The sequence below is a fragment of the Kryptolebias marmoratus genome, linkage group LG20 (genome assembly GCF_001649575.2).
Source record: "Kryptolebias marmoratus isolate JLee-2015 linkage group LG20, ASM164957v2, whole genome shotgun sequence".
NCBI lineage: Eukaryota > Metazoa > Chordata > Actinopteri > Cyprinodontiformes > Rivulidae > Kryptolebias > Kryptolebias marmoratus.
In genome coordinates this window covers 26,612,912-26,625,776 of record NC_051449.1, presented here as the reverse complement: position 1 = coordinate 26,625,776, position 12,865 = coordinate 26,612,912, and the positions used below count along the sequence as shown (strand labels likewise).

At 46.7% G+C, this 12,865-nt stretch overlaps 1 protein-coding gene across 3 annotated transcripts in view; it reads left to right on the top strand.

Annotated features, from left to right (window-relative positions):
- The window catches only part of LOC108250420 (E3 ubiquitin-protein ligase RNF31), an 82,459-nt gene that overhangs the window by 19,061 nt on the left and 50,533 nt on the right, over positions 1-12,865 (top strand). For all 3 annotated transcript variants that reach the window (XR_005234589.1, XM_037982056.1, XM_037982055.1), the window contains exons 6-7: positions 1,566-1,764; positions 7,483-7,651. Coding sequence is in view for 2 of the 3 variants with exons in the window: in XM_037982056.1 (XP_037837984.1) it covers positions 1,566-1,764; positions 7,483-7,651 (368 nt within the window). In the remaining variant the exon portion in view is untranslated. The remainder of the gene's footprint in view (positions 1-1,565; positions 1,765-7,482; positions 7,652-12,865) is intronic.

Sequence of the window (12,865 nt, the reverse complement as noted above, 5' to 3'; positions counted from 1 at the left end):
AAGGCATAAAACATCCACATTCATTCAGCAACACAACCACAAAGAAGCAGGCTTTGGTAATTGGCAGCTCCATAACCCAGTGACCATAGTCAAATCCCATGGATTACAATAACACCCCACCACACACACACTCCTAATCCAGAGGGAGCATTCCACCCATTTCCGGTTGAGAACCATGGCCTTTGACATAGAGGAGCTGACTCTCATCCCAGCTGCTTAACACTCAGCTGTGAACTGTCTTAGTGCATGTTGAAGGTCATGGCCTTAAGTTGCCAACAGAACCACATCATCTGCAAAGAGCAGAGACAAGACCCTGTGGTTCTCAAACCAGACACACTCCTCTTCACGACTGTGCCTTGAGATCGTGTCCACGAACACCACAAACAGGATCAGAGACAAGGGACAATCCTGGAAGAGATCTTCCGATCTACAAAATGCATGTTGACTGGGGAGTGAAAATCCTGAATCTGAGGTTCGACAATCGGTCGGGGCCTCTCTTCCAATACCCTATAAACCTTCCTGGGGATGCTGAGAAGTGTGAGCCCCTGATAGTTAGAACACACTCTCCAGTCCCCCTTTTTTTAAAAAATGGGAACCATCACCCCAGTCTGCCACTCCACAGGTGTTGTACAAAAAATCAGCTCAAAAAAACAAAATCATGAAATTATTATAAAAAATAAACAGTTACTTTACCAGAACAAAAAATAAAACCATTAAATGTAGATTATTAAACATAAGATCTCTCACCTCTACATCCTTGTTATTTGTTTTTTATAAATATGATTTATTTTGTCCTGCAGAAACCAGGTTACAACAGAAGGATTTTATTAGTATAAACAAATCCACTCCAGCTAATTATCTAAATTGTTATTGTCCTAGAACAACAGGTTGAGGTGAAGGAGTAACTGCTGTTTTTTAGTCAGGATTATTGAATAATGCTTAACCAATTGATAGTTATAAATCAGAGTCCTTGACCCTTAGTTTTTCTCATCAAAAAAGAACAAAAATTATTTGGGATTTATTGTCCATCAGGCCTTTATCCTACATTTTTCTCTAAATTCTCAGAATTTTTTGTCTGACTTATTATTGAATATAGATAAAGTTTTATAAAAGTGGGGATTTCAATAGTCATGTAGAAGTTTAAACATGGCATTTAATAATTTAAGAGTCAATTTGTTTTACCCAAAATGTCAACAAACCTACTTATTCTCTTGATCATACTCTTGATCTGGTTCTGACATATGACATAAACTATCAACTGTGTTTTCTCACAGCTAGTTTATCTGACTGTCTTTAATAGCCTTTGAGATTACACTGACTGTCATCCTCTGACTATAATGTTCATTACAGCAGATGTTTATCAGAGAATCCTGTAAGGTTAAGTTTTACAACCTCAGGGTCTTGTTGCTGCAATGTTGATTAGCTTCGGCAGCATCTTGAATCATAATTTTTATGACAAGGCAATCATCTCTGGTTTTATGAATCTGTTTAACTTGCTGAATATTATTTTTACATTTATTATAAATTGTAGCATTACTAACAGTCAGCCTTTTGTCTCTTTTCAGGATGTGGGTCTGAACACCGATGCTGTATCCTGTAACTCCTTTTCCACCTCAGGTCATCCACACCGTCAGACCAAGTCTCTGGCCTTCCCCCTTCAGCACTGCTCCTTCAGGGATAGCAGCCATGGACACTCCCTCTCCACTAACAACAAAAGTGTCAAGCCCACAAAGAAATGTGCCACTACTTCAAACAAACTTCCTGGTGAGACAAGAAACAATCATTTTACTGCAGCTGGTATTAAATGGCATCATCTTCACTTTGTGTCAGTGTGAGGACCAGACTGCAGTATCTGGCAGTATTGCACAAATTCGCACATAATGTTTGAGTAATTTCTTAACATTGTTAGGAAGCAGGGGTTTGGGTTTTCCGTTTCTCTACTAAAGGGAGCCATGGAGCCATATCCAGAGGATGGGTCTTCCACTGATTGCTCACACTTGAGCCACATTACCACTTACCAAGCCACAGGATAAGAGGAGGGGACTGCCAGTCATTCGACGCCTGAGTGTTAACCTTTGTGGTACTCTAGCCACCCTTCCTAGAAGTCTCTTGTCTCCCTGAGTAATCTTCTCAGCCGTTCTTTTACTCTAACCAGTTTTTGTTACCAGGTACTCCTTGTGATCTACAAACAGCTCGTTCAGATTCCACGTCGCCTTATGGGTTCTCAGCATTCATCGTCTGATTCATGGTTCCTCTTCCACAACTGGCAGCCACCTCTTATTAGGCCCTCGCTGGGAAGACCTGTCCGCCCTCCAACCCTCACCATTTATCTGCTTCCTCTGGACTCCAACAGGAACATCTCTCGGACCCAAGCTCCTCAAACTCCACTCACCTCTCCCTGGCGGACCAATAACTCTCCCTTCCTCTGTAAGTCATCAATCTACCAAACCTTTCCATCCAAGTTCTAGAAATACCATCTCCACTTCAGTTTCAGTGATCCAGTGTTCCTTCACCATTTCCCAGTTTCCCAGGACAAGAACTCATACATTTATCATTTGTTCAATAAAACTTAAATTCTGAATTCTTTCGCTTTCCAAGATTCTCTGCATGTGGGTCAAATACATCTCTAAAACCATGACAGAACACTCAGGCCACCGTGACCCAGCAGAGTCTCTTGGGAAAATTCTTGCCAATCAAAACACAATAATTCAGTCTCATGAATCAGTTCTGAGAAATCTCTCTGAACAGCAACAAGCTAGGAATCAATGTTTGGACCAGTTTTTTCTCTTCCAGAATATCTAACCCTCTCTAGTTTCCTCCACCCCTGCTGGGGGCGCCAATGTCTCTCCCAATCTTTCAAGTCAACCAACCTTTTGTGACGTCAGCTCTCCAGTGCCGAACAAGTTCTCAGGTGACATGAACCAATGTAAAGGATTTCTTTTGCAATGCACTTAGGCCTTTACCCTTTCGCCTCAGGTTTTTTCTCTAGATAACTCTAAGATAAGCTATGTAATATCCCTTTTGACCGGAAAAGCCCTAGAGTGGGCCGAAGCCTGATTTCAGGACCCATCCGACTTTGCTTAAATTCTGACAAAAATTTTTCAAATGAACAACCAGACTTTCAGTCAGGATTCTGACCATGAATCTGTTTCTAGAGGCTTATTGTCATTAAAGCAAGGTAATAAGACCATCAGAACCATCAGTTCCCCTCAACCGTTGTCATCCGCTTCTTCTAGTAGTCCCGAACCCATGCAACTGGGTTGGGCCAGGCTAACCCCAGGGGAGCATGAGAGAAGGTTCCACTCCAATCAGTGCATCTATTGCGGCATTTCTGGTCACGACATTGTCGTCTGTCCCAGTCTTCGGGTTCATTCCATTTAGCCAAAAGGTCAGGTCCACCAGTAGATTCGGGGAAACTGATGGACCAGAAACCTGTAGACCCTTTGCCCCGATTACTCCTACCTGCAACTCTGTGTTTCAACCAGGATTCACTTAGTTTATCTGCCTTAATCGATTCTTGGTTTGAACAAAATCTCATTGACTCAGGTTTTGTTAAACAAACTAACATAAGAACTATTCCGTTACCTGCTCCATTACGTGTATCTGCTTTGAATGGCGTCCCCCTGCCTAAAATCACCCATAGAACTCAACCACTTCAATTAAAAATCTCTGGTAATCATCATGAAGAGATTTCTTTCTACATCTTCCGAATTTCTCACCGGGTCGTTGTTCTAGGACACAACTGGCTTCAAAATCATAACCCCCACCTAGACTGGGCAGACTACCACGACCTAGGATTTGTATTTAGCAAACAGAAAACTCTCTCTCTCCCGCCACATAGACCCTCCGACTGCACCATAGATCTTCTTCCTGGAGCCCCACTACCCTTGAGTCGACTATATAACATTTTGCGATCTGAAAGAGAAGTAATGTAAAAGTACATTAAAAGGTCATTGGCTGCAGGAATCATTCGCCACTCCTCATCACCCTTAGGGGCTGGATTCTTTTTTTTTATGAGCAAAAAAGATGACACACTTCGTCCCTGCATCGATTACAGAGGCTTAAATTGGATCTCAATCGAAAGTAAATATCCTCTGCCATTAATCTCATCTGCTTTTGAACTAGTCCAAGATGCAACCATTTTTACCAAACTTGTACTCCATAACGCCTGTCACTTGGTCCGAATCCCCCTGGGGAATGAGTGGAAGACGGCATTCAAGACACCCCAGGACACTGAGTATTAGGTGATGCCATTTGGACTGTGCAATGCTCCAGCCGTTTTTCAGACTTTGGTAAATGATGTTCTCTGAGATTTTTTTTTTTTTTTAATGTCTTTGTGTTTGTTTATCTGGCTGATATCCTCATCTACTCCAAGACACTTACAAAGCACCGCAAGCATGTCCGCCAAGTCCTTCAACAACTTCTGGGGAACCGCCTCTTCGTGAAAGCCGAGAAGTGTGAGTACCATAAATCATCTGTGACTTTCTTGGGATACTTTTTTTTTTAGGGCGGACAGGTTTGCACTGACCAAGCTAAGACCCAAGCCGTTGTGGACTGGCCCACTCCGCAGACACATAAGCAGCTTCAGCGGTACCTAGGATTCGCTAACTTCTACCTCAGCTTCATCAAAAATTACAGTCAGAACGCCGCCCCACTAACCGCTCTCACGTCTTCCAAGGTCCCATTTGTATTGTCACCTGGGGCAGAGGCTGCATTTTGCAAGCTAAAGGCACAATTTTCGCACACACCTATCCTTATCCAGCCAAATCCCCTCAAACAGTTTGTGGTAGAATTAGATTCATCCGAGATAAGGCCTGGGGCCATCCTTTCTCAACGTTCTAGCAATGACAATAAACTTCATCCCTGTGCCTTTTTCTCTTGCAGATTTCTACCCGCTGAGAGAAACTATGATGTGGGCGACCGAGAACTTCTGGCTATCAAATTAGCCCTAGAAGAATGGCGTCATTGGTTAGAGGGGGCGGAAAATCCCATACTCATTTGGACTGATCACAAAAACCTTTCCTACATTCAAGCAGTCAGATGTCTCAACTCCCGTCAGTCCTGTTTGTCTTTGTTTTTCTCTCATTTCAATTTCTCCATTTCATATCGTCCAGGTTCTAAGATCACAAAGCCTGATGCGCTCTCCTGCCAATTCTCTCCTGACAACCAGGATAAGACCCCAACACCCATACTTCCTCTCAGCTGTACAGTGGGAGGAGTGACCTGGGAGATTGAGGACATCATTCAACAAGCTCTCCAAACTGAACCTGGTCTAGGTACTGGCCCACCTAATAAGACACATTTTCCTTCCTCAGTACGATCCCGCCTAATCCACTGGGTTCACTCCGCCAAGTTCTCTGCTCATCCTGGCATTAGCCGAACCATTGCCCTGATCAACCGTCATTTCTGATGGCCTTCCGTCCATAAGGATGTCAGAGTTTGTGCTTGCCTGTTCTACCTGCACTCGAAACAAAGCCTCCCACAGACCTCCAGCAGGCCTTCTTCAACCACTCTCCATTCCTAAGAGACCCTGGTCACACATAGCGATGGATGTCGTCACTGGACTTCCTCCTTCTAGAGGTATGACCACTATTCTCACAATCATTGACTGTTTTCTAAGGCCTGCCACCTTATTTCCCTCTGAAAACTCCCCACGGCTTTTCAGACGACACAACTCCTGGTGAAACATGTTTTTCGTCTCCATGGAATCCCACAAGAAATCTTCTCTGACCGTGGCCCTCAGTTCACCTCTCAGGTTTGGAGACAATTCTGTTTAGCACTCGATGCTACGGTCATACTCACCTCCAGTTATCATCCACAGTCAAACAGCCAAACTGAACGCATTAACCAGGAATTAGAATCTTCTCTCAGATGTCTCACTTCAACCAACCCCTCCGATTGGAGCCAATACCTGCCATGGATGGAATATGCCCACAACTTGCACGTTTCAGCTGTTTCAGGTTTGTCACCATTTGCATCAGTTCATCATCACATACGCCATTGTAAACACATCTGGTCCAAAACACTTGCTGCCCCCTAGCGTACCTGCGACCAGAACCGAAGGTTTGCAAATCGCAGAAGGACCTCAGATCCCCAGTATTCTCCTGGTCAAAATGTATGGTTCTCAACATGTGACATCACCCTAAAATCAGTTTCCAAAAAGCTGGCACCCAGATACATTGGCCCGTACAAAATTGAAAGAATAATTGGCCCTTCAGCAGTCCGTCTCAGTCTTCCTCCCGGTCTCCGCATCCATCCTACATTTCATGTCTCCCAGATCAAACCAGTTCAGACAAGTCCTTTGTGCCCTCCTTCCGAACCCCCTCCACCTGTCAGGATCATCGATGGTCATCCAGCTTACGACGTCTGCCGGATTGTGGACTCCCGTTGACGAGGTCGGGGTTACCAGTACCTCGTCGACTGGGAGGGCTATGGTCCAGAGGACCGTACCTGGGTCCCTCGTTCCTTTATTTTAGATCTTTCACTCATGACAGATTATTTTAGTTCGTTACCCTCCAGCTCATCTGGGCTGCCAGGTGGCGGCCATTGAGGGGGAGGTGATGTTAGGGAGCAGGGGTATGGGTTTTCTCTTTCTCCACTAAAGGGAGCCATGGAGCCACATCCAGAGGACAGGTCTTCCACTGATTCCTCACACTTGAGCCACATTACCACTCACCAAGCCACAGGATAAGAGGAGGGGACTGCCAGTCATTCAATGCCTGAATGTTAACCTTCATGGTACTCTAGCCACCCTTCCTAGAAGTCTCTTGTCTCCCTGAGTAATCTTCTCAGCCTTTCTTTTACTCTAACCAGTTTGTTTGTTACCAGGTACTCCTTGTGATCTACAAACAACTCATTCAGATTCCACGTCGCCTTATAGGTTCTCAGCATCATCTGATTCATGGTTCCTCTTCCACAACTGGCAGCCAATACCACCTCTTATCAGACCCTCGCTGGGAAGACCTGTCCGCCCTCCAACCCTCACCATTTATCTGCTTTCTCTGGACTCCAACAGGAATATCTCTCGGACCCAAGCCCCTTAAACTCAACTCACCTCTTCCTGGCGGACCAATAACTCTCCCTTCCTCTGTAAGTCATCAATCTACCAAACCTTTCCATCCAAGTTCTAGAAATACCATCTCCACTTCAGTTTCAGTGATCCAGTGTCCCTTCACCGTTTCCCAGTTTTCCAGGACAAGAACTCATACATTTATCATTTGTTCAATAAAACTTAAATTCTGAATTCTTTCGCTTTCCAAGATTCTCTGCATGTGGGTCAAATACATCTCTAAAACTATGACAAACATGAGGTGATCTTGATTTCAAAGGCCTTCTAGGTGATATGGATTCCTTCAAAGAATCTTTTGTTTTCGAATAATTTCAAATTATAATCTGAAAGTGACTCAGTGACACCCAATGATCTTATTTTACTGTTTATTGTGTGGATTGTAGTTTTAGATTATTTCATTGTCTGTATTTCAGAGAACTGCACTATCTGTGGAATATTCCGTGTCTCTGCCCACTGCCTGACCTGTCTGCAGGCGCTGTGCTCAGAATGTGACAGACTTTATCACTCCCATCCTGAGAGGGCCAGCCACCATCGTACCGCTGTCACATCATCATCATCATCCAAAGGCAGGAACAGACACAGGTCAGTCAGGATAAATTGATAGTCTTCTGATTAGGCATGGGTTGAATACCAGTTTCAAGGTATACCCCAGAGTTAAACGGTTGCTGTGTCAAACCTGCGAAATGTTTCCCTCATATTGTTACTTTGGTTTAAACAGCCTTTTAGTAAGATAACTGTTTTTGTTTGTTTTTTGATTTTGTTTATTCCCCCTTCGGTCAGATGGAGTGCCAAGCAGCTGTATACGGTATCCCTAAACTTTTAGAATAGACTCATAAATACTCATAATCCTAGTTTTTATGCTCTTTAGAACTACAAATGAACTTTCTTCTGTCGATTCTTGTTTTTTTTGTTTTTGTTTGGTCACAGTTCCAACCATCCTGGTTTGTCTGGGCTTGGCTCCAACAAAAGTGACCCAAAAGACACGCTTGGTATTTGAGTGCAGTAATTTATTTTTTGAGAAATAAAGTTTTTCACTGACTGTAAGACAGGGCAGGATTAGCCAGTGGAGGCTTTGTGCATACACAATTTATGAGAAGGGTAAACATCTCCTACTCTGACTGCTCTGGAAGGGATGCTGTGTGAGCACTGGGTCGTCTGTGAGTGCTTTAGGACAAGGGAGGGGCCCACAGCAGCACCTGCTGCTATTTGGGAAGTGGAAGAACTGAACGTGGTTTTACATCAGTCTCCAAAAGTCTTCAGTAACACCAGAAAAAGTACCTAGTTTTGTCCCTAGTCACTTGAGTCTGAATACTCACTAAATGGAAAAAACGTTGTGTTACTTAACGTAATCCCTGGTTCTTTGATAACAGAGTGAGGTGTTTCACTATGGGAATCGCCTCAGCGTGACCAACTACGGAAGCTCCAATGACATCACGTCTGTCTGTGACAGACAGGTTGAGCCGTGACCGTGGCTCCACCCACCATCCAATATCACGGCCAACCTACCCCTCTTAACTCATTCTAAGCCGGTTTCTTTCCATGCTCATGCAAGAAGGGACGTGCTGGTGAAACACCTCACTCTGTTATCAAAGAACCAGGGATTACGTTAAGTAACCCAAAGTTCTTTTTCTAACTTCGCTCAGTGTTTTACTATGGGAGATATGGCTAACTCCCGAATTGCATGTTGACCCCGAAGCCATACTTCGCAGTAGTGCGTATCCAGACTTCAGGCGGACCCTGATGTGCCAGCCCCAAGCACCGTATGCGCCAATGATGACTGGGTCACATCCAGCCTGTAAAATCTCACAAACGTATGCGGTGTAGCCCAGCTGGCTGCAGCACAGATGTCCTGGACAGACACACCCCGGAACAAAGCCCAAGAAGTGGCTATGCTCCTGGTAGAATGGGCCCTGAGCCCATCAGGGGCTTTGACCCCTTGCAGCTATATGCCAAAGATATATCTTCCACGATCCAGTGCGCTAACCTCTGGCAGGAAATAGGTTTGCCCTTATGAGAAGTGGCCCAAGACACAAACAGGTGATCAGCTCTTCTGAAACCAGCTGTCCTGTCAACATAAGCCCTCAAAGTTCTCACTGGACATAAGTAATTAAGCCTCTCCTCTTCTGCTGAAGAGAAAGGAGGTGGATGGAACGCCGGCAGTTCCACCATTGAACACCTGTATGATGTTTCCATCACCTTAGGCACAAAAGCAGGGTTAGGTCTCAAACACACTTTGGAGAGCCCCGGCGCCCACTGTAGGCAAGTAGGACTGACAGACAGTGCGTGTAACTCACCCACTCTCTTAGCAGTAGTTAAAGCTAAGAGCAGTGCAGTTTTCAATGTGAGGAATTTCATACTAATACCCTCCAACGGCTCAAAAGGATGATGACAAAGGGCCTCTAGTACCAGAGTCAGGTCCCATAATGGCACGAAAGGCCTGGAGGTGGGCAGTTTACGTCGAGCCCCCTTCATGAAACGGCACACCAACGGGTGCTGCCCCACAGGTTTATCACCAAATCCCACATGACAAGCTGAGATTGCAGCCAAATAAACCTTAATAGTTGAAAAGGCCTTGCCCCTTTCCAACAAGCTCTGCAGAAAGCAGAGAACCTCCACCACCGAACACTGAAAAGGGATAGCCTGTCTCTCCACACACCATTCCTCAAAAACTCGCCATTTACTATTATAAAGAGAGCGAGTTGAAGGAGCCCTTGAATTCTGGATGGTGTCAATGACCTCTGGCGGGAGACCAGTCACATTTAGGTTCCACCTTTCACGGGCCAGGCCCAGAGAGCCAGACGATCTGGATGTGGATGATAAATCTCCCCCTGAGCTTGAGACAGAAGGTCTCTGCGAATGGGAAGGGGCCATGGTTGTGCTGACAGAACCTGAATTATTTCTGCCACTCAGGGCTTTGATGGCCACCACAGGGCCACCAGAATTAAAGACAGGCCCTGCTCCCTCACTGACTAGAGTTGGGGATATCAGGCTCAGAGGGGGGAACGCATAGAGCAACACATTCGGCCATGTGTGAGCCAGCGCGTCCACGCCCAGTGGTGCGTCTCGGTCCGAGAGGGAGAAAAACAGTGGGCAATGAGCGTTTTCCCTTGAGGCGAAGAGATCTACGGCAGCCCGGCTGTATCTCTGCCAGATCTGCTCCGCCACTTGAGGGTGCAGCTCCCAATCTCCGTAGAGAGGGGTGCCTCTGGATAACAGATCGGCCCCTCTGTTCAGAATTCCTGGTACATGTGTCGCGCACACAGATAGAAATCTGGTGCTGCTCCATATGAGTATTTCTCTGGCCAGTTTGTGTAGATGAATTGATCGGGTCCCGCCCTGACGGTTGATATACGCCACCACTGTGGTGTTGTCCGTCTTTACCAAGACGTGGCAACCAACCATCAATGGCATGAAATGCTTCAAAGCTAGGAATACAGCGTGTAGTTCCAGCATGTTGATGTAGAGCCGCACCATTTTTCCCGACCATACACCGTTCACAGCTCTGCCCATCATGGTTGCACCCCAACCAGTCATGGACGCATCCGTTGTCAGGGTAACCCTGGATGATACCGTGCCCAGGAGCGAGCCCACCGCGAAGACCGCTGGGTCTCCCTATGGCCGGAGAGCCGCTACACATGTGGGTGTTATCCTCACTCTGCAGTGCAGGTGCCGGCGGGGACATAGTCGTAGTGAAGCGACCCACCGCTGAAAATCCCTCATCCGTAACAGGCCCAGGTGAACAACGGAAATCACCGACGCCATGAGGCCGAGGAGCCGTAGGCAAAGTCTGAATTGAACAACTTTCCCGAGCTGGAAACATGCCATGCACTGAGCAAAAGACAGGGTCCTCTCCTCCGATAGCGTGACGCGGTAGGAGAGGGAGTTTATTTTGAGACCCAAATACTCTGTGCACTGCACGGGAATTAACCGACTCTTTGTCTGGTTTATTCTGAATCCCAGGTTGATGAGGTGGGTTATCACCACCCGAGAGTCGCTGATTGCCTGATCTCTTGATCGAGAGCAAATTAGGTAATCGTCTATGTACAAAAAATTCTGATGCCGCTTGATCTCAGTGGGGACAGCGCCGCCTCTACACACCTGCTGAACACCCTTGGAGCTAATGACAGCCCGAACGGGACAGTTTGATACTCGTAGGCTGTGCCCTGGTACGCAAACCGGAGAAACTTTCTGTGTGGAGGGTAAATGGCAATGTGGAAGTATGCGTCGGAGAGGTCGATGGTTGTAAACCAGTCCCCCGGACGAATAGAGCGACACAGCGTCTTGTGTGTCAACATTCTGAATGAATACTTGCATAAGTGTTTGTTTAACACACGCAGGTCCAGTATGGGCCGTAATGACACGCCGTCTTTCTTTGGAATGAGAAAATAGCGTGAGTAGAAGCCTTGATGAACTTCTTCCGGTACCACTCTGATTGCTTGTTTGGCTAACAGGGATGAGATCTCGTCCTCCAGGACACGCCCCGAATCCCCGTTGGCCACCGAAACAAGCACTCCGCTGAACCTCGGAGGTTTCACAGCGAACTGCAGTCTGTAACCCCTGGAAATTGTGGCCAAAACCCACGGGGAGACTGCGCATGCGCGCCACTCCTCTGCCTGAGCAGAGAGCCGGCCGGCCATGTTGAGTGACGTCACCACTTCTGTACTGCTGGCCTCTGCTCTCATGCCAAGAGCGCCAGCTCCCTCTGCTGGGTACAGAGGGGGGTGACATGGATTTGTTTTTGATATATATATATATATATATATTTTTTTTTTTGTGGGGGGCTTTCTGCCCTCGGCAACATGCCTGGATGCAGAAAAGCTTCTTTTAATTTCTTTGCTTCCCCCAGAACAGAAAAATGTGTAAGGGGGCACTGGTGAGTGCTTGGTGACACTGTCACAGTGCTCTGAGGTGTTACTTGACACTGTTGAAGTGCTGGGAAACACTGTGTTTGTATTAAAATTTCCTCTCTCTGAACATGAGGAGGAGAATTTAACTAAACTCCTGATGAACTGGGAACCACAGGAGAATTTGAACACCGGACCGAGAGGTTTGCTCTGTCGTCTGGAAACCCTCTCTTCTGGGGAGGAAGTTGTGGGAAAGAAACAGGGGCTAGGTAGCCCGTTTCTTTTTCCCCTCCCCGGGGTAACATGGACGATTCTTTGCAGCGGCCGCTGCAAAAGAATGCTTACCCCATGGTTTCGGGTTCACAGATTTATTTTGCTGTGGAGGTTGTGCGGCATGCCTTCTTGGAGCCCTCGGTCCACCCTGCCGTCCTCTCACTGCAGCGGCTGCAAAGCCGGGTCTTTGTCCCGTTGGGGGAGTTTGGCTAGGTTTACGAGGCAAACAAAGGTTGAAAGCCTCTCCCTCTTGTTTCCTGAGGGAACTTATTTCCCTCATTCTCTCCAGGGAGGGGCCAAAAAGACCCTTTGATGGATCATAGGTTGAATCCATGATCTCAGCTTTTTGGGTGTCACTCAGGCCTGACAGGTTCAGCCAGAGGGCCCTCTCCCCTGAGACTGCCAGTCCCATGACACGACCACAACCTTGAACCGCACCTCTGGAGGAGCATAGGATAAGATCGTTCACCACACAAATCTCATCCCAAAGGGTGGGGTTTGGTGTCCCCGAGTCCAGCTGATGACCCATCTCCATCCATCAATCCATCCATTCTCTTCCGCTTATCCGGGGTCGGGTNGGCAGCAGCCTAAGCAGGGAGACCCAGACTTCCCTCTCCCCAGCCACTTGGGCCAGCTCCTCCGGGGGAATCCCAAGGCGTTCCCAGGCCAGCCGAGAAAC